Source organism: Octopus sinensis, unplaced genomic scaffold, assembly GCF_006345805.1.
Source record: "Octopus sinensis unplaced genomic scaffold, ASM634580v1 Contig18910, whole genome shotgun sequence".
Lineage (NCBI taxonomy): Eukaryota > Metazoa > Mollusca > Cephalopoda > Octopoda > Octopodidae > Octopus > Octopus sinensis.
This window is the reverse complement of record NW_021836128.1, coordinates 180,082-201,986: the sequence shown is the minus strand read 5'-3', so window position 1 is coordinate 201,986 and position 21,905 is coordinate 180,082. Positions and strand designations below refer to the sequence as shown.

At 37.9% G+C, this 21,905-nt stretch overlaps 1 protein-coding gene across 1 annotated transcript; it reads left to right on the top strand.

Moving 5' to 3' along the window:
• The first annotated feature begins 4,999 nt into the window (after positions 1 to 4,999).
• On the top strand, positions 5,000 to 6,007 carry LOC115231848 (craniofacial development protein 2-like). The gene has a single exon (XM_029801767.1). It carries the CDS (start codon positions 5,000 to 5,002, stop codon positions 6,005 to 6,007), a length of 1,008 nt encoding a protein of 335 aa, XP_029657627.1.
• The last annotated feature ends 15,898 nt before the right edge of the window (positions 6,008 to 21,905 follow it).

Genomic DNA, 21,905 nt, shown 5'->3' with positions numbered 1-21,905 from the left:
GGGAAAATCTTGTCGTCCCCTACGTGGTAGACGACGTAGATTTTGTTGTTTTTTGAGTCGAATGTCAACTTGGCAATGTCCTCTTCTGCTTCCAATTGTCTGTTCCGACCAAACTCTTCGCAAATGTTCCAAAATAAATCAAAATAAAAACCCAAATTGTCCTTGGGAGAATTTGCTCGTTTCCTGGAGTTTGGAATTTTATCATTTTTTTGGAATATTCCACTTTTCTAGAAAGCATGAAGTCATCCCTCCCTTCGTAGTACTCCACGACTTTGTTCGCGGTCATTTCGCGGGAGGTCAGACAGTCCAGACGTCCCCTGTGGTAGAATCGCATTATTATTTTCGTTTCCGCAGGACCATATTCGTGTTCTACTAACATGGGACATGTGTTTAAACCACCCTTCAGATATCTAGGCCGTCCAGATTCGAAGAATTCACAAAAAGTGTTGGTTTGTTGATTAATCGTTCTTTTTTCGAGTTTATCGACTCTGTTTTTATAGAATTCATCGACCGAGAGTTTGCAGTTTTCTATCACGTGAATTACTACGGTCAACGTTCGTAGTCAGAGAAGGTCGTGACCCTCCGAATGACCCCGTCGGGCATTGAGTATGGAGTAAAGGTCTCGATTCGCTGTCGGTTGTAGTAAAAAATTCTTTTTGAGTTTTTATTGTGAGTTTTATAATCTGATTTTTACTACTCGAATTTGCACCTTTTAAATTGACCCGAATTGGAGGACACCACGATTTGGGTAGTTTGATTGGTCGAAATATAGGCTTGTCCTCCTCAATCAACTCTTCAAGGTCTTCTCCCAAGTCTTCACAGTGGAGACCCTCAGTGGTCTCCTCAGAAGGGAACATTTTTCCCACACTTCCGTGTTCTCCAAATCATAATTTAGACAGGACAAAGAGTATTCCAGTCCTCGGCGTTTGTGTGTACACATCCAGTAGTTCTGGTCATTCCAAATTGATTCGATCCCCACAAAGTCCGGGTCCTTCACTGACTTTCCCGACCCCGTCAATGGCTCGATAAAGAAGGGTTCCACCACCTCCCGTTTTTCAAGCAAAATCAGCACCCAAGAATGAATTCGACGTCCAAAAAGTGAATCAAATTGTGGCATTTCCCGCTCTTTTTGACAGTTTTTTTCATGTTCTCTCAGTTTCTCGGCCTCTTTGGCCTTCTTGGCTTTAGCCTTTTCAATCTCTGACTTGACATATTGACTGCTTAAGGTACGTGGAGATTTGACTGTGTATTTGGCTGTTATTTTGCTGGACTCCTTGGTTTAATATCCACGAAATATACCTCGACCTCCTCTGAAGGATCATTGTGGTCATATTTTATGTGATTCTCAATCATTTGACATACTTCTCTGGAAGCATATCCACTGACGACATATGCGTCATATCCCGCCCCAAGGAGGAGGGAACCAAGGACAGAACTGTACTCAAAACAGTTGCCACATTGTCGGGCTAAAACTGTGTTTGGAGATAACAAAGTCCTTGGCTTACAATCGTAGGTTGCACTTACCAACTTATAAGGACATGGAAGGAGTTCTAAACTAAGAAAGTCGCTCACAAATCGACTGCAGTCTTCCCACATAAACAGGTCGGAGTATTTTAGAAGAGTCGGGATAATTGTCAGTGACACAAATTTCTTTATTTAGAGTCATAATTACTATTATATTGCATTCGTTGAAGGGGAGAAGGAAGAGTGGACTCGCCTGAGGGTACAAGTTGACCTACTGAGACTGAAGGTTGGAGACAAAATTCAAAAGTTCTTGTTCTTCTGAATTGTAAGTTTTGTATGATCCGGGAAAAGGCCATTTTTTGACTTCCAAGAGTCTAAATTTGTTAATTTGGGAAATACTTTTGGTTTTCCAGAGGATCGGAGGTTGCTTCGAAGTAATCGTACTTGCATTCTATTTTGTTAGAGGTAGAATTGTCCACGGAATCGGTTGAAAGATGAGGATTTTCAATGATAAGCAGATCTGTGTCCTTCTGCTGCTCTGGACAAATCAATTCTGTCATTGTGGGAACTATGACTGTGAAATATTTTATTTTTAATTTATAAAAGCATTTTTTATTTTTTAATCATTAGTTATTCCAGTGCATTAAAACCTCTCTAATCCGCCAATTTTTAGACCAGTCAAAATAATATTTTAAAATTGAAACATGAACTTAAATATAAATCGAAGAGGACACTCAGCTGAAAAAAAAATTACCGTAGAAATGAAAAAAGAGATGAATTTTGTGGAAAATTCTTTTTCCAAGCGAAAAAGGGAAATCACTGACGATCTGAACTTCTAAATAGATAATTTAGTTGACATGTGTGATAATTAGTGATTTGATGTTTTTATAATCTTCTTTTCTTTTTATATGAAAATGACTGAATAATATTCAGTGAATATATAAAATCATTTATATTCATAAAAATCAGAAATTTGATGTTTTTATTTAATTTTCTGGACATTTCTCCAATTCCCATAATATTTGCTTGTTGTAATCTCTAGAACTCTGAACTGAAGGCTTCTGAAAGATTTACTCTATTCTTATTCGATTCCTGTTCAATAATTGTTTCCTGAGTTTAATTATTAAATAAATTCACTAACTGATTAAACTTTTTTTGAATCAGTTTGTTTTGATTTTTTTCAAAAATTCCATTAGTTTTTAATTTTCAGTATATCTATAATCACCAAATACACTATAAGATATTAGACCATCAATTTAAAAATTTATTAATTATTTCTTCATAATTATATTTTTACTTCTTAGATTCATTGTTGATTGTGATTGTTTCACATTTTATCTATTGAGCATGACGGAATAACTTTTTGATGGTCTTATGAGATAATTTACTCAGAGCAAAGAATGTGTAGATTATCTAATTTTCAATATTAAAAATTTTAAAATACCTTTGACTTTTGAATCTTCTTATTACTAAGGCCTTCATTTATCCGAATTGGAACAGTTTGCAAATAATAGTAAAGAAAATCGACTTTTCGACAACTTTATTCCTAGCATTGATTTAATGCACACACTTTTAGAAGGAATCGCTTTTTTAAAAAGACCGATTTCAACTTCATTATAAACATTGTACAATTCATATTGTTCGATTTTTAAACTGATTGTGAAATCAGCGGTAGATTTTTCATCATGATTTATCGATTCACTGTTTTCATGAATTTTTTTAATTTGAAACCATTTTTAATTCAAACTTTCCTCATCACATAAAACTTTCTTTAAATTCTGGATCATTTTTGTACAAATTTAAAAACTTTTTCAAATAGCATCAAATCTGATAGAACTGATTTACTAGATTCCATTAAGTCAGTGGTGGCTGACCAGTCGATCGCCTTCGATATAAATTGCTAATTTTTTTTTTTTTTTTTTTTTTTTTTTTTAGCTTAAAATTTATACAAACAAGACAAAAATTACAGATAGCTAAGTTAGTTAAAGGCCTCACGAGACACCCGACCAGCCGCGCGAATGGCGAAGACGTTCCCTCGGATCACAGCAATCGACAGACGTTCCAGGAGCCAAGAAAACTCTCTTGGATCGTGACTAGTCCTTGAAATCCGTCGACCGAGCGAGCGAAGGAAGCGGAGTGTCTTGGGACCGAAGATCCCGGAGGACTCCAAGGCAATTGGAGTAAAGAGCAGCGAGTTGGACAGGTGGCCGTACTTGAGAATCTTTCGCTCCTCGGCCTGCCTGGAAGCGTGCCCAGGATTGGCGGCGGACAGCGCGAGATTTCCCAGCGAGAACGTGTCCGAGCAGGTAGAATCCCAAATAAGGGATTTCCCCTGCTCGTAGGGGAAGGTGGACATGCCGTCAGGGCGTTTGCCATCCCCTCTATCCAATCCAACAGGTTCAAGGATAGACGGGATGCCTGCTGAGGCGAGGGCTCTCTGTACGACTGAGTTGAGTTCACTGTGACGGGGGGCACGACCGGCACTCCGCCGGCAAGCGAGGGGATGCAAACCGTACTCGTCAACAGTTCCCCCACAACGGCATTTGTGCGACTGGCAGATTTTCAGCCCGACACGGAGGGAGATTGCAATTCTTAGGCATTCCTTGTCCAACAGGTTCCCGATGGAAGGGAGAGGGAGAGCCTTTAACCAGACACCGCTGCTTTCACAGCGACCTGCACGGAGGCAAGCGACACGGTGTTGATTGGAGACAGGAATTGCTAATTATATTTTTGTATCACGTGTCTTTTTATGAGGTGTAACAAAAAGTCGTCCAAATCATATAAATTCAATTCCAAATGGGAAGAAGACTATATTTTTACGATACACATGAAAAAATGCACATGCATGATAGGGAATAAATTACCTAAAAGAGGAAATCTTTGTCGGTATTTTAATTCATTACATCCCGAGTTCAACCAAGACTATCTCTTAAACTCTTTAATACGAAAAGAGAAAGTTGAACAATTAAAAAGATATTTTTTGTCACAACATAAAATTTTGAAAGACTTCATCAATTCGTCCAGATCAAAGGAAAAAATGTTTAAAACAGAAAAATTAATTATTGCAGGGGAAAAAATGTTTAAAACAGAAAATGGAGATGCGACGAAGAAAATTTAAATGTTGGAACGACTGTGCTTTTAATGTCTCAACGTCAAATTAATTTATAGACAGTAAAACGATGCCAATGTTCGGCAGTATCCACTGTACGATGGACTTGATGTTAATAAGTATATTGTCTAGCGAACAAATGATCCTTATTTTATCAATAAAAATGACTGGGAGCGGCTACATGGAATTCATATTTTTCGATTAACTAAAATTAGTCAATTCTTTAAAATCTAGAATAAAAATAAGTTTTTATTAAAAATTAACCATAAATTTTATCTAAAAAAATTCATTAGGATAACCTAAAACGAAATGGCTGGATGACGGTTGAGGTGGTGACGTGCCTCTATTGCACCAATGTCTTTCTCACACTTGATATCTGCTGGCCCGTTCTCAATTGGCACTCTAAACGTTAGAGGACTCAATCCCATGTATAAACAACTTCAACTCACAAGAGATTTGGAACAACGCAAGGTGTCCATCTGCTGCTTACAAGAGACGAAAATAACTGAACATGGAAGCTCGAAGATAGGCGATTACACACTAATTACCCTCCCAACTACCTGTCGTCACTACGGCCTTGGGTTTGCAATCAACAGAAAACTGGACGAACACATATCCCGGGTGTGGTCCGTCTCGGACAGGATTGCGGTACTCCAAATCAAATGGGGAACGAAACCGAACTCCCTCGTCACAATCATTAATGTGTACGCGCCAACTGGAGTCAGAGCCCTTGCTAATCCGGATGAACTTGATGAATTCTATTCCACTCTCACAAATTTATACAACACACTCAGATCCTCGTATATGTGTTTCATTGCTGGTGATTGGAACGCCAGAGCAGGGAAAGCCAGGCCCGGAGAAACATGCATAGGATCCCATGGAAGAAACCGGAGAAATGTGCCTGGAACTGCCTTGATCCAATTCTGCACCTATTTAGACCTATTCTTATGCAACACGGCATTCCGTCATCCAGCCAGGCACAAAACAACATGGACTGGAACCAGAAAGGACTCAAATGGAAATTACATACCTATATTCAATCAAATAGACTACATCCTCTGCAAAGCTGCCCATAAACATCTACTTGTGGATTCACGTTCATACGGGGGACTGGAGACAAATAGTGACCACAAACTAGTAATCACTAGCATCGGACTGTACAAGACATACAACAAACTGAAAAAACTTACGCATGATGAACAAGAAAGCTATAATCTTGAATTATTCCGTGATGAAAAACTCAAACAGAACTATGCAGACAAACTACAGGAAGAACTCGACAATATTGACACAACAAAACCTGCAAATGCGATTTGGGATGCAGTGACCAGTGCAATGAAGAAGACAGCTGTAAATGTTGTTGGACTCACTCGAAAAAAACACAAATTTCCGATAACGAGATTTGCTCCCTCTCAGAAAGGCAGAAAACCTTGAGGTTAAAAATACAAAACTCCAGCAACCCGAAAAAAATAAGAGAACTCCGAAAATTACGGAACATGATATTACTAAATATCAAGAAAACACAGAAATTGCTAATGTACAAAGAAACAGAAGAGCAATTTCAACACATAACAAAACAAAAGGACGACACGAAAATGTTCATGGCAATGAGGCTGCTAAGCAAAAAAAAGAGGCAAAATTCGATCACTGTCTGGGACACCACGGAAGCGGCTATCATTGACAACAAGAGTAAGGTAGAGGCTATATCTGAATACTACTACAAAATGCTTAACTGGGAGGATGAATCAGGATACAAAACCCTACCCATATACTGTAGGGGCACTAAGTTCCCCATTAACCACTTACGAAATATTGGAGGCAATGAAGAAACTGAAAACCGGCAGGTCTGGGGGACCGGACAATATCCCACCTGAACTAGTAAAATATGCGCCAATGAAGTTTGCTGAAATCGCTGCAAATATCCTGAACAAGGCATTTGAGCAGAACAACCCATTAGACCTCGGCAAAGGATGGTTAATTCCTCTACAGAAACCTGGAAAACAAAAAGGACCCCTATCCAGCCTAAGACCTATTATTTTGCTAACGACGCTTCGGAAAACACTGTCGTTGATCGCATTAGAAAGGATAAGAACCAAGGTGGAAAACTTTCTGTCACCGGGACAAAGTGGCTTTAGAACTGGCAGGTCCACTGCTGATGTGATCTGGACTCACAGATGGACAGCTGCCACATGCCAAAAATATAAACATTGCACTGAAATACTCGGCATCGATATGTCCAGAGCATTCGACTCTGTTCACAGAACTAAACTTGTGGAAATACTTATGACCTTCTTAAATCATGACGACATCAGAATAATCCTAATGCTTCTTCAGAACACTCAATTAGCAACCAAACTTGGTAAAAATGTGTCAAACTATTTCTACACATCACGGGGCATACCACAAGGCGATTCGCTGTCCCCAGTTCTCTTTATCGTCTACCTAGAAGCAGCACTCAGAGACTTTCGGCCTCTTGTGGACAACACTAAATACAACGAAATAATATATGCTGATGATGTCGACTTCGTATCTGATGATGCTGAAACCCTTCGATTTATTATCGAAACATTACCAGATATTTTTTCCAAATGGTTTCTAACAATCAACCACAATAAAACTGAACATACGAAATTTATTCGATCTGAACGAACTCATGATGAGCCCTGGAGAAGACAAAAAAAAGTCGGATCTCTCTTAGGGGACTCTGAAGACATTATGCACAGAAAAATACTATCAATTGCCACATACAATAAGTTTATGAACATCTGGCGCCTAAAGAAGCTAAATTCAAAGACAAAACTTAAAATATACAACACATTTGTTGTCCCAGTCCTAATGTACAATGGATCGACGTGGGGAATCAGTAAGACCGATATGAACAATTTGGACCGATTTCATCGGAACCAACTGAGAAGAGTGATAAACATGCAATTCTCAAGGAAAATAGCAAATTCCACCCTATACAAAAGATGCAATTCGAGACCGATCTCTATGGACATCCTGGAGTCCAGATGGCGACTCTTTGGACACATATTAAGACTTGACAGCCTCACTCCGCCGAATATCGCGATGGAAAACTACTTTGCCCATTCCAAAGGAGACTTCCGTGGAAGACCCAGGGTCACTCTGGCTACCACGCTAAATGAAGATCTAGCTGGAATTAATAAAAACTGAAAAATGGCGATGATCTCGACTCACTCAGGACGATCGCAACTGACCGGAGAGCCTGGAGACGCATGACCGGGAGAATTTCAATGGTGGCACAAGGAAAGCTTAATTAACTTATGACTTTTCCGAAAGTGCTTTATAATAATAATAAGTGGTTCGAAAAATATGATAAAACTTGATGGTTTGCCATAATATTTTAGAATTAATATTGTATTAATATTTAATACTATATTTGCCAATCAAAATTAAAAAATAAATGGGTATAGCCATACGTGTCGCCCACCCATATGAGCCGACCGTGACATAATAGATTGTTCTTTGATTTTACTAGAATGTATAAATATTATGATAATCAAGTCATATTAAAGTATAAAAGGGCAAATATAAAAAAAAAATTTTAATAGAAATTGACTTGAAAGGAATAAATCAAAATAAAATATAAAAATGATGAAATTTAAAACTGTATAATCACAAAATTAAAGTTCATAAGAATTATTCCTTCATAATCAATAGAAATAAACCAATATAGAAAAAAATAAAAACAACAACAAACTAAATCAACTAAGTGTATCAGCGTGCTCTAAATTATTACCATTAGGCTTGCCATTAAAAATATTCTAATTAAACAATTTTTAATAAATATAAATTTTATTTATATCAATAAGACATCCCATGATGAACTATACACCAACAAATTAGGGTTGCGAACAAATTAGGAAGATTCATGTTAGTAGATATTGGCACTACTTTTTAATTATGCAATAATTCACTTCCATCATCGTTGCTCACCTTTTTTCTTTATCTCACCTCACAGCAATAAATCAAATTTCATCTGAATAAAACGAATAGTCCACTACCTGCATAAGGTATCATATTTGTACCTTTTCCAAAGAGATAACAAACAGAATGGGGGATAATGGATCTCTCTGTAAGTTCCGAGTGTTGTTTCAAAACTTTTCTAGTCATCATAGTCTCTATCATCTAACTATTCTGACGGCCCTCTACTTTTAGTAGCCCTCTACGTGTTATTTGCTGTGTTCAGAAGATGACATGATAATTGATATATCAATTTTTAATCATGGTTTATAGCCGCCAACTGCTTTTTGATGAAATCAATACTCGAGAAGATAGTTTGGAAGACACTGAAAATAGACCAGAGAGGTATCTCTTACAATGGAAGATGGCGGAATATACTAATGAGTCTGTATAGTGGACGGAAATTGACACATAATGACACGGGAATCGAGAAAATGTCATAATTGGCTCACAAATAGTTAACATTGTCTATAACCATCAGAATGTGGTACTACACAATCTGGGGTGAAAGAGGTACGGCAGGACATTCTCCAGATCGTCCACTGAGTTTAAAATGACACGGAGGACTCCTCGGAAACGCGAGGGAGAGAAAACGCAGCAGACGGACAAACATTTCCTCTAAAATGGCACAAAAGAATAACATTGAGTTTGGCATGTTCCAAACTGTCAAACAAATAGAGCACACAATTAATTCCAAGGCCAGTCTATGAACAATTCTCAGTTCTGTGCTGGTGATAACAATACAACCATTTCTGGAATACAGCACTATGGACTTGTCGAGGAATATGCCAATAGTGTAGCATACAGAGGGACGAGTTTGCTCCAACACACTCAGCATTTCGAGGAGGGGGAGAAATTCCCCCTTCAGACTGAGAACACGATCACTCCACTAAATAATGTGATTGATCAAGTTCTACCAATAATGAATAAATGATACCCTCGAATGAATTAATAACTATAAATTCCCCACCAGTATAGCCCACTATAGTCCACAGTCGATCATATCTGAAAATGCTCTCCTGACACCGAATGAGTAATGTTGGGAGTACATTTGAACAGACTCCATCCAGTCCTAATCATCGAGGACACGCACAGAATTGGTCTCACTCATCAGAGACAGTAAAGAACGAAAGACACATTCACACAACTGGTCAGTGACTGCAGTGGATTGTGCTAAATACCCCATGCATTGCAAAACAGCCTCCTTCTTGACCACGTCGGAAGGAGACAAGACTGGAATGAGCATTCTACTCACCCAAATATTTGTCACATAGTCCCTCAAAAACGGAGGCAGCAGGATTGGCTTTGCAGACAGCTCGGAATGACTGGACTGCCCTGTCTCTGTTTTCTGCCCCTTCCATGCATTCTGTGTATATTACTCCACCCATTGGGAGGCCTTCGACACAGGGCCTCCACTAGAAGAAGGACGGAATGCTGGTCGCAGGTAATGTGAGGGCATCGAAGACTACACTCACACGAGGACATACACATGTTGAGTTGGTGCATGTACATAATACGAAGGAGGGACGACCGGACGAGAAATATGTCCACCAGGCGGGCGACGTGTTTGGCCGCAGTCTGAGAATGAGACACAATCATGACCAATAGGGAACAGTCTCGAGTGCCTCTATTCTGCACATTCGCTATTAGACTGGACAATATACTCTGCAATGTCCACATTAGTATTTTGTGGGTAGCCAATTCTACAATAGATGGTTTGTTTCTGTGTGGACTGTTCACGGAATGGGTTTCCTGTGTAGTGTTTTCCCCTCATGAAGCTCCTGTTCATAAGTTCTTCGATTGTCCCAATCTTGGTCTGAACCATTTTCTGATAGGCCAAAAAAGTCAACAACTGCATCAGAGATCTTTTTCTGTAGGGAGCTTCTTCCCTCTTCCATCTATGCAATAACTGTATTACAAAGTTTAAAATACTTAAATCAATTGTTAACGTTACAATCAATTGGCTGTTATTTTTTTAAAAATTAGTTTAATAATAATTAAAAGAAAATAAAAAGTACAGTGGTCTTAACCGGCATTTAAATATACCGGATCTCTCTCTAAACCGAATAAAATAATTCCCAGAAAAAGATTTTTTTTAAAAACACAATTTATTATTAAAAACCCTAACCCTAACCCTAATTAATGAGAAGGTTGATGTTTTTTTGATGCATTTTTTTCAAGTCATCTTCTTTTATTTTGAGAAGTGCTGAAGGTTCTCGGAAAATAAGCAAAAAATTTAATCCGCTTACGAAAGGATAAAAATTACACATTTCTCACCAAAATTCTGACAAAGGAAGTTTATCATACAATTCTTTAGTAATCAAAATATTGATTATATCAATAAAAGCCGCTTGAATATTTTCATCGACTAGACGTGGATCGGAAAAGTATTTATTTACTGTACGAATTAATTTTAAATCAAAATTGGCCAATTCTGGAAAGTATTTATTTACTTTTTTTGAATATCTGTTAAATGTGCATAAATAAGGTCGAGTATTTTTTGGTTTCAAATTGATCTATTTTAGCAAATTTTTTAAAAGATTCAAACATAATAAAATCATTCAGTTCAAATTTTTCTTTCCACAGTTGTAACTTCATAACAAAGGCATTAATAGTTAATACTAAACAGTTCACAAACTTAATTTTATTCACAAATTCTGATAGATTTCTTAATAAATAGAATCTTATTTAAAGTCCATCTGATAAGATGATTTTTATAAATATAAAAACCTTGGTAAACCAAACCTCTCCATAAACCTGACAATTTTCGTGGTCCTATCAGGGTCCAGTTTAGACAAGTTCTCCGGTCCAAAATGTTTACAGTTTTTTATTATTTTTTGTGTGTGAAAAATATGAAACGTTGAAAATTATCAGTATTCGACTCCCTTTAACAATCAAACCCGAATTTATTAAAGATTCTGATATGATCATGGCTATTCGTACAAACTGAAAAATTCACCAATAAAATACTCTGCAAATATTTTTTTAAGTATATAAAATGATCACAAAATTTGTTGAAAAGTGGCTAGAACATTCCTTGAATGATTTGCTCTTGGTTGGGGCCGCTCACAATGTACTGAAGGTAGGGGAAATAGAATACCAAATATTCGAACATTATTCCCATTAGCAACACCCCTGAAGCAAACAGAAATTCCAATTTCCTGAATCCGTAACAGTCCACAAGCAAGAAAATAAAAGTATCAAAAACAGTTATCATAAGTGGAGTGGGATCCTAGACATTCCAGAAGTCGACTACTTTTGGGAAAAAGAATATATAAGGCAATCGAGGTCCCGATCTCTTCCTGCATGTACGAGCCCACAATCCACATTGTTATATTTACTGCTTTGGGCAAATATAATTGACAGTTCTGCGCTAAATCCTTTTCAGTGACAACTCCCAGACGGAGAGCCAGTCGTTGAAAAACTGCACCTAAAATTGTGGAAAACAACAACAGCCACAAAAGCTAGAAATTGCGAAATAGGGACCACTTAATATCCCGCCAACTTTCCTGTTCTCAAATCAGATTCAATGTTTCCCGGGTCGACGTATGCGATGCTGACCAAAAAATCTGGACCAAGATAGGCCAAGATTTTATATAAAAAGCAAAAACCATACTGTGTATGTAAGACCGTCTGAAACATAAAAAATCAAAAACAATATTGTCATAATAAAAACTAATTACAAAATTTAAACGTAATGCTCTTTAAAAAAATAAGAGTTCCAGATAAATTTTAGCTTATAAATATATTTTTAATCTTTTATTACTAAAATTTCTTAAGAAACTAATTAAACATGATTTAAGAAATAAGTAATTCTTTCGGAATTTAAAAAATGCTAATAATTCAAACTAGATATGAGAATTATGTGTGAACTTATACACAAATAAAATTAACAGAAAATTAATCAAGATAATAAACTTTTAGATCATTTTTTTATTTCATTGAAATTATGTTCTATTGAATTAGTGAATATTCAAAATTACCTTGATTTAATTGCTCCCTCATTTCGTTCATTTTTATTAGCTCATTTAAGCAAAAGTTTTCTAATTTTAAATCTGGAGAACGAAAAAATATATTTTCAAGATGTTTTATTTTATTTTCTATACATTCGTTGCTGATTCTTAAGCTATCCGAGCGTTCAAATAGTAGCGATATGTACTGCTTAGAAGCCTTTAAAAGATTACGTCTAGAAATCTATTTACATCAAACGTAAGAATTACATTTCTGTCTGAATTTGGGATGATTTGATTCAGATTCTGAAAACTTTTTTTTATTTTATTTCGTCGTTTTCTTTCTTGATAATTGTGATGAAGGCGTTCATCAATCTAAACGATAAACGAGAGATAAGTATTGTTCGTTAACCAATTTATCTGAATTGATATCAGAATTCATTGTTCTGTTATTAAAGAATTATATTTATTATTGACCTTAAAAAATTTTGCAAATAAATACAATGATTAATTTTTAATATTTTTAAATTTCAATAAACGTACCCTAATCAAACCTCACTAAACTAAGGTACAAGATAAAGACGGAAAAACATTTAAAGTAGACTACAAAGACCATATTTTAGGAAATTTAACTGTAAATATAAACATCATTATATTCTAGCCCTCCTCTCTCATCCGTGTGCGAGATCCCAGCGGAACAGGCGAGAGAGAAGTCCGTGTAGTCAAATTTTACGACCTGAGTGAATATACCGTGGGTTATCCCTAATTAAAAAAATAAAAGTTTTTGATGACAGAGAAGAGCGGACTTTATCCATAAAACAACTCATAAATATAAACGAACCAAAATTTGAATATTTTTCTGAAATTGACAAAAATCCAATCGAAGAAAAAAATCATCCCCCCAAAAAAATTGTCCGTAAAAAACAACTAATTGGGTTATTTCCCTTCATTTCTAACCACAGTGCCCCAAAGTCATCTTTGACTGAGACTGTGGCCATCGGGGACGTAATTTGGCTAGAACCCTCAGGAGAGGATGAATTGGCCCATCTTGGCCTGGTTTGTGTAAATTTGGCCAATTCTTTGGGAGAAGGATTGGTTGGGACACAAGTTCTTGTTTGTTCATTTTACAACGATGAATTGTAGAGGGATTGAATAAGAATTAGTGTGGTTGTGGATAAATCTGAGTTGTCTACCTTCAATAGAAGTAAGAAAAGGGCACCGTTGAATACCAGTTTGTTCAAAGCAGTCGAAAAGGCCTGCATTTATTACGATTTGGACAATCTCCCTGAAAACTGGTCAAAAAACGAATTATTAGGCCAATCTGGAGAAACAAACAGTCAGATTGAATTAAGCAATGTAAATGGATTAATTTATTCAAGTCTGTGTCTTATTCCTCGTCCTCTGACGAACATTGCGATCGAGAACACAAGGATTTGTTTGTGGCTCATTTCTACAAGTTTTTTGAAGACTGTGCTTCGCCGATAACCACAACTCCTATGCTTGGTGGAAAAGAACTTGATTTCTACGAATTTTTTCGAGTGGTAAAAAACTACGGAGGATATAAGAAGGTCATAAAATGTGTAATAAAGAAGGTTTCCCGCGATACAAAGTGGCATTTTGTTCGGGAGAAAATGAAGGATTACGAATGTGAAACTCACCAAATCAAACAAGCCTATATGAAGTAATCTACGATTCACATTTTATAGATATTTGAGTCAATTTGAAGATTTTGATAAAAAAAATTGGGTTTTTTGTCCACAATAGATCGACGGGTATTATTTCCGGTGTTTCTTGGAGGGAGAATAACGTGAGAGTAATTCGACAGTCCTTCACTCCACGAAAAGTTCGAGATTTTATTATTTGTGTAGAAAAGAGTATTTTTGCATTCCAAGATGACCACAAATCCAGCAGCGCGAAAAAAAATTTCAAAAAATGGTCAAATTTTAGTTTTAAATATTTTTTTAGGAGTTTGAGTCGTTTGTGAAAGATGAGGAGTACTGCAGGTTGAGATATCAATACATTTTGGTGGGAAATGTGTTTGAAATATTGTCAGAAGACTCGAACATGTCCAACAAAGTGAAGGTAGTAAATTTGATATAAGAATTGGAGATTTGAGAGAGCTTAGTGATGACAGTGACAGAATGAACTTTATTCGAGAGTTTAATAAGAAGGTGTTAGATTTGGGTATTTGAAATGGGGGCGATGTGGTAGAGGAAGGAGATATGCTTACAGTCCAAAGCACACCCCAAGTAGTGGCAGTACAACTTAAATTCATCAACCGAGTAATCACATTGATCACTCTACTCCAAATGCTGGCCATCTGTTCTCTCAATTTGGTTTCCCTGGCCATTCGAGAAAGTGTGGACAACTGAAATGTCAATTTCAATGCAACTACAATATCCCGTCACAAATAATCCACGTAATTATTCCCCCCAATGACGAATTTGGCTATACTTCCCTCCATCAATGAGGAAATGGCCGCCAGTCTCCACACCCAATCAGTACTGGAAGGGAAAACTGACAAAACGTTGGTCTGTCCTTGCGGGGTGTGTTGGAGGAGGAAGAATAGGAGGAAGTGATGTTGAGATTTGTCTCCCAAATAGGCAGGGAGGGGAAAAGCATATTCTGCCAGGCAATAGAGCTGTTCGGGTGGGAGGACTCGATAATTATATATTATACTTGCAATTTGCTCACTAAACACTCCGATGGGACTATTAAAAAGAATGTCAGGAATTATTTCATCCATCAACACTCAAGGTTGGTCAATGAATTTAGTAAACATATCAATTTAAACAAATTTTGCTTTAAAATATGTTAATTTATTTCCTTGTTTTCCATGTCGGCATCCATTGTATGTTTAAGACCATCGCCAAAAACTAATAGGCTTGGCCGCAAAATACGGAGAATTCAGCACGCGCAGTATATTCCCTTCTAATCGTGGGACACCAATTGTCCTCTGATCATTATAAGCTCGATATTCCTACGAATGCGACAATTCAGACTCAATCGGGTGAAACTGAGTCGTTCGTAGTACAACAGATAGGCTCTTTTTTAAAATTAGGTTTGGCCTTTTTAACCGACAAGTAATCTCTCAGTGACACTTGTGTGCTATTCCAGTCATTTCCTTATTTAATCCCCTTTGCTGACAAATCATATCCTCCAAAACACGAGTGTTCTGGCACATCCATCTCAGGCAAGCAAAAACTTAATTTCCATGATGATAAAATATGAACATTCCAAATTAATCTTTTTGAAACCTTCGAATATCGGTAAGGAAGGGTCTTGGTGTATCCTCGACAATTCCATTGATGGATGGGGGGCAGGGAAGACAGGAGACTCCTTTTTCACATCCGAGTTACTCTCCTTCGAGGAAATTTGTTTCTAGTCAATTCTCCACTCAAAACAGACTTTATGGCGAGATAATATTTTGTTCCTTTCTTCTCGAGGAAGTGAGGACACCTTGTTTGTATACTTACCTTTTTTTGCAGTCAACTGGCCGAGTGGGCCTCGAGCAATCCCTGCATTTTGGTGGGACGTGGATAGGATTGGAGACATACTCGTCGGACACATTTCGGTAGTATCTGTGGGGTGAGAACGCACACTACTTGAATTTGGACAAGTTTTGGAATAACGGAATGCCCGACTTGAGTGTCTGCTTTCCCAGGACGGCGGAGAGGACGGGCACTAGAAATGAGTGACATGTCTACCCAAGTCCTGGTCTTTGAAGTAGACTGACTCAACGTCGACGAATGTTTCCATGAGAATGCGCCCGATGGCAGCCTCGTAGAGCATGTGTGCGTACAAATACACGTCGAATGCGGTAGCGGACTACCTCGACACTCCCACCAACCTTAATACTGCCGTGATTCACGCACAAAGGTCGATGAAAAGACGAGACACCCAGAAGGGAACTTTCTGTTTCGGCCAGTTTGAAGATGCCGTTGATGAAGAAGACATTTCCGAGGTGGACATTGCCATTGAACAGTCCGTGGGCGTGCAATTACTCGAGGGCACGGAGGATGTGGAGACCCAACGTGTTGATACCCGAGGACGGGAGAGGAGTGTTCGGTCCACTCATTTTGCGGATGAAGAAGGCGTTCATCTTGTTCTAGCCAATCCCGGACTGACCCGTTGGGGAGGAAGACGTGTGTGGAGTACATTCCCGACACTGCAAAGTGGGAGGACACGACGGGGACGATGAACTGGCACTGGTGGTCACAATTGGCACACACCTGGAACTTTTGAGTGAGGACGACTTCGACAGTGATTGGGGACTGTGGGGGAAGTACTCGGTCTGGGTGGCGATGGGGGAGTACGAAGGACAGCAGGTAGTTGGTCTTGCAGTGGGAGACCTTCGACACAACAAAGTAGTTCTTGGACCCCCGCCAACCAATGTCTGCCAGGAGACGATGGACAGTCCAGTTGTTGTCGCTGTGGAAGAAGATAAAGGCATTTTCGGAGTGGAGGTCTGGGAGAAATAATTGCATCACCTCATCACTCATACATGCAAATCCCCCAGTCTTTTCTGCACAAATTGGGCATCCAGTTTCCCTATCACTTTTTTGGGGGGAGTGGCGGGGTCTGCGAGTGCACTTTGCTGAGTTTGGAGTGGAGGGCCTCGAACTGGCTGGAAAAATATTTTTCCAGTTCTCTGTTTTTATAATAAGAATGATTGACACCCTCGATGACATTCCAGAATATGCTGGGGCTGAATTAGTGGAATTGGAAGAAACCAAACGGAATCCTCCATCTGCACCAACCTCTGTCCTGCCTTCAAACCTCGAACGTAAATAACCCCATCCTGTCCTTTAAATACTTTTATCTTTTGTGGCTCTGACGACGAGGAATCTACAGGCTCACAAAATAGACAAACCAGACACCGTCGGTCCACTCGAGTTATCCATTAAATTACACCCTGTTTTCTCCGTGTCGCGGGGAACGTCCAAAATCCCTAAAATAATACTAGTGGACATACCTTCCGTTGTCTTGAATGTCAGAGGAGGGAGTGGCTAAGTGGCCTTTCTTTGATTATAACTGAAGATCGTAAAAACGAAAATCAAACGATTCACAAAATACTCTGATCAGCCACAGAAGTGCATACGACCAAGTCTTCCAACACTAAAAACGACAATCACCTTCGATGTAAATTTGAAGGCAGATTAAAAATTCTCTGTTTATTAGTAAATGTCGTAAATGTCTCCACGTCATCTGATGGATATAAAAGTGGCTCCTTATTGGACAGTTTTAACGAAAACGAATCTGCAGTATCTGAAAACCAAAGAGAAGAGATCTATTTTTCCAATCTCACAAATGATGTACCTTTCTAGCCAGAGTATAAAAACCATCACTGCCGACATCAAAGTAGTTATTAGTTTCACTTTCTCGATATGAATTAAGCAAATTAGTAAACAAACTCAAATTTGAATCGAAAACCGAGACTGAATATTTTATACAAATATAAACTGAGTGGTGAAGGAGTGCTAAAATCAGAACGAACAGAATCGTTAGAATTCATTTCAAACTGACGGACAATACGGAGTCGCAGGGATTCCAATACTTTGAGAAGAATGTCAAGAATACCATTCAAACTACGACAGTCAATTAAGATATACATACATAGAGTTATTGATAAACGAATGTGGATATATACCATGTTCTGTTATCCCATTCGACACACTAATCGGGGAATACAGTCGTTGCAAATTTTTATCCGACCTCTCCAGTTCATTCAAGACAGACACCTCAATTTTCATTTGCTATCATGACTTCACAACACTTTACATTATTGTAGTCTTCATCACTAATATTCGCACCTGGGATTAGACCCCCGTTCTTCGATCAGTTCTTTATTTCCTCCACCTTCCGAGAAAGTACCGACAATCCGATTGTATGAAAAGGACGTGATCGAAGATGTTTACAACAACCAATCCAACACCATCCACCACCTCTTCTACACTCCTCTCCAATCATAACTCGAATCTAAATTAGTTCTCCAAAATCCAACATCATCCTTTGGTGTATTTACTAATTTCTGAGTATTTATCAACGTAGTCTCATCACCAGTCTTGGGTTTCCGAGTACAAGTAAACTGTCTCCAAAAGGCCTATTCCAGTAACAAAGTCAGATTTTACCGAAAAATTCATTCCAAGCATCAACATACACAATTGGCCTAAAGTTGGCTTGCAGAATGGAAAGTCATCTTCTTAGCTGTTGGTAGTTCGAAGAACGGTGGATTTTATTAACCCATTTCTGTTTCTTTATCGACCACAGTCGACTCATGAAGAAAGGAGGAACATAATTCTCCAACTGAATCATTCTATGATCGACTGAGATAGATAAATATACTTCGCACACAAAAAATTATTCAACTCGTTCGGTTTACTAAAAAAATCAAGATTCCATTTCGGCTCGTTGTTGACAGAGAACAAGTCAGACAAGAGTGCCTTTCTGTCAACATGCGAATTCTTATTTCCAAGTTCCGAGTACTTATTTATATACTCATGATAATCCCTCCCTATATATGACTAGTATCAGGACTAAATACCGAGAACATACAACTCTCCAATATCACTCCTCTCTGGATTCGACGGGGGAGGTGAAGGAACTAATTTGTCTTTACCTTTGATCACTGTCGGACTGGAATGAGGCACATTCATTCGTAGGAGTACAATTTTGTGGACTTTGACGTTCACTCTGGTGCCGTCACTCTTTCTGAGTAGAAGATTGTTCACATCCTTCCCGCCCGGCAGCTCATTGGCTAAGACATCATAAGATAACCGCATACTTTTATCCCCTTTTATATTCGAGAGAGATATCTACAATATATATTATATATCATACATTTTTAGGATTTATTTTTATAGAAATAGCCGATCTGCTTGCATCATTAGCTGAAATATTAATTTCGACAAAAATACCTTTTTCGTGTTGAATATAACTAAGTTTTTTGGACATGTTTGAACCCTCGTCTGTTAGGGTCTCAGTTACGGAGAAAGCACGAAAAATATCCGAATTTTTGCCCAGAAGATCAACCAAACTCCTCTCACACTCAATTTCGACATTTAGACACTCAATTAGTCTTTTAAGTTGTAGTTTGGTCGAATAATACACGTCATCCGAGGAATTCGAACGACTACAAATGAAAGAATGTGCTTACATCACAACTCTCCTGGCCATATAGTAGTACTTCCTCTCATTTCTATCCCTCCCCAGTAAAGATTCTTTCAAAACCAAATCATGAACCCCCACAATCTACATCTGAGAACTCAATTCATACCATAAAACTCCTGTAGGCAGAACAAACCCAAACTTGGCCAGAATCAGGCAAACTGGAAACACATTCGGAGTGGAATGCAGCACAACATTGGTGACAATTCATCAGATTGTTAGCTCTGCCATAAATTCTAAAAGAAACAAACTTTCCACATTCTCGACACTCGGTATAAACAGGAATCAGCCGATGAGCCACATAATACTCACAATGCTCACATAGAAACTCAATAATGAGTAATTTGTCCTCCATTGTGAGAAAAGGGAGAGAAGATTGACTCAGGACAATCATCAAGTTAGGAGAAACTGAGTTTTAGGGAGAGAATTGGCATAGAGATAAATCATGTGAATTATATTAATAAAACACGTTATGATCATTACATAAAAATGTTAATCGGGGTTCCCTAATTAATCCGAGTTAATAGGCATCGAATTATTATTAAATTAATCGACCGAGTAAATTAATTAACGTGCTTTATCTGGGTATCACATTATAGTGGTCCCAACTCAAAAAATTACAATTTCCTCATTAAAAATATATTTCAACATCAAACATTTTTTAAGAAAATTTCAAAAAATACAAAAAATCAAAGGTGTCGGAGCAAAGATGAAGCGCTTAAATATGAAAGAAACAAACCAAACTTTAAATTCAAATCTTTAAAATTTGAATGATAATACATTTTTTTAGCACCTCCACTACACCCAATACACACACCAAACTACCTCACAGCCGGAAAACATCTACTGAGGCTCATTTGACGATCTGATAAGATTAATAACGACCAATAAAACTGAAAGGAAAGGGTACACTCCTTTTTGAAGACTGAGTGGGGAGTAAATAAAAGTGTAGAGGGACATGAAAATATTTCCAGGAATAGGAGGAGTACATTATTCGAACATTATAGGCCACCCTATCCACTCACAAATATGAATACCAATTGGAATCCTGAGGCAAATAGGGAGTAAAGTTCCAAAATGGTAGATTCACTGCATCACAAGCAGCTACTCGCTCATTCGGGTCCACTGCGAGGATTTTCCTCAGCGAAAACATGAAATTATTAACATCCTGCTGATAGATTTGATATGAATCCAAATTTGGAACACTTTGGGACGATTTTAGAATCTAAATATGAGCATTAAAGTCCACTTTTATGGCAATGTTGTTCAAATCTTTCACGGAATATCGCGACGGATTTTTGACCGTTTTTCCGGTAGCCTCAGTAATTTAGAAGCATTCTGAAGATTGAAATAGCCATATTTATACCTTGAGCTTCCAGTAAGTCGTTTTCTCAAAAACAGAGGCACCTTCTTCCCAGACATGAGCACTGCGTCGTTGGGAATACCCAATGCAGAACATATATAACGAATCTGCTCATACTGGTTGGCTCCGGGGAATATAGACCAACCAGTGACCAATTCTGCCATAATACAGCCGAGAGACCACACATCGATGGGACATCCATACTCACAACCCAAATAACCTCGGGTGCCCTACATCATAATCACTCAGAATGACCGGTAATATCCGATTGTAAGTAAAAGGAGTCGCTTATTCGATTACAATATACCGCAGAGCCAAAGTCAATAACTTTAATGTGGAATGGATATTCTTGGTGGTTAACCAGCATGATATTCTCCGGCTTTAAATCAGTGTGGATAATCCCGAGGTATGAAAGCTTATTAATGCCTTAAGAACCTTGATTTGTCAGATATTGAATTACTTACTTGAAAGGTATTGCCCGCATGCCGTAAATAGGAATTGGAGAAAAATGTATTATTTCTCATGAAATCATACAAATTGATTGAAAGCAGTTCAAACACAATAAAAACGTGGCCTGCGTGTTCAAAATGGTCGAGAATAGAATTATGTGGTCTTGCCTCGAATCCGACACAGCATTGTTGATACATTTAAGCAAGGATATCTATAATATTATTTATGACGAACCTCGATATTCCTTGACGTTTATGAATCGGATTTTTCTTCAAAACTTTGATTGCAACTCGACGATTAGTTTCATATTGCCAGGCTACTACTACTTGCCCACGTACCCCTCCCCAGATAATCACTCACAATATAATGACAAGTCATTGATTTTAACATCTGATAAATTAATCACATTTTACTTCAT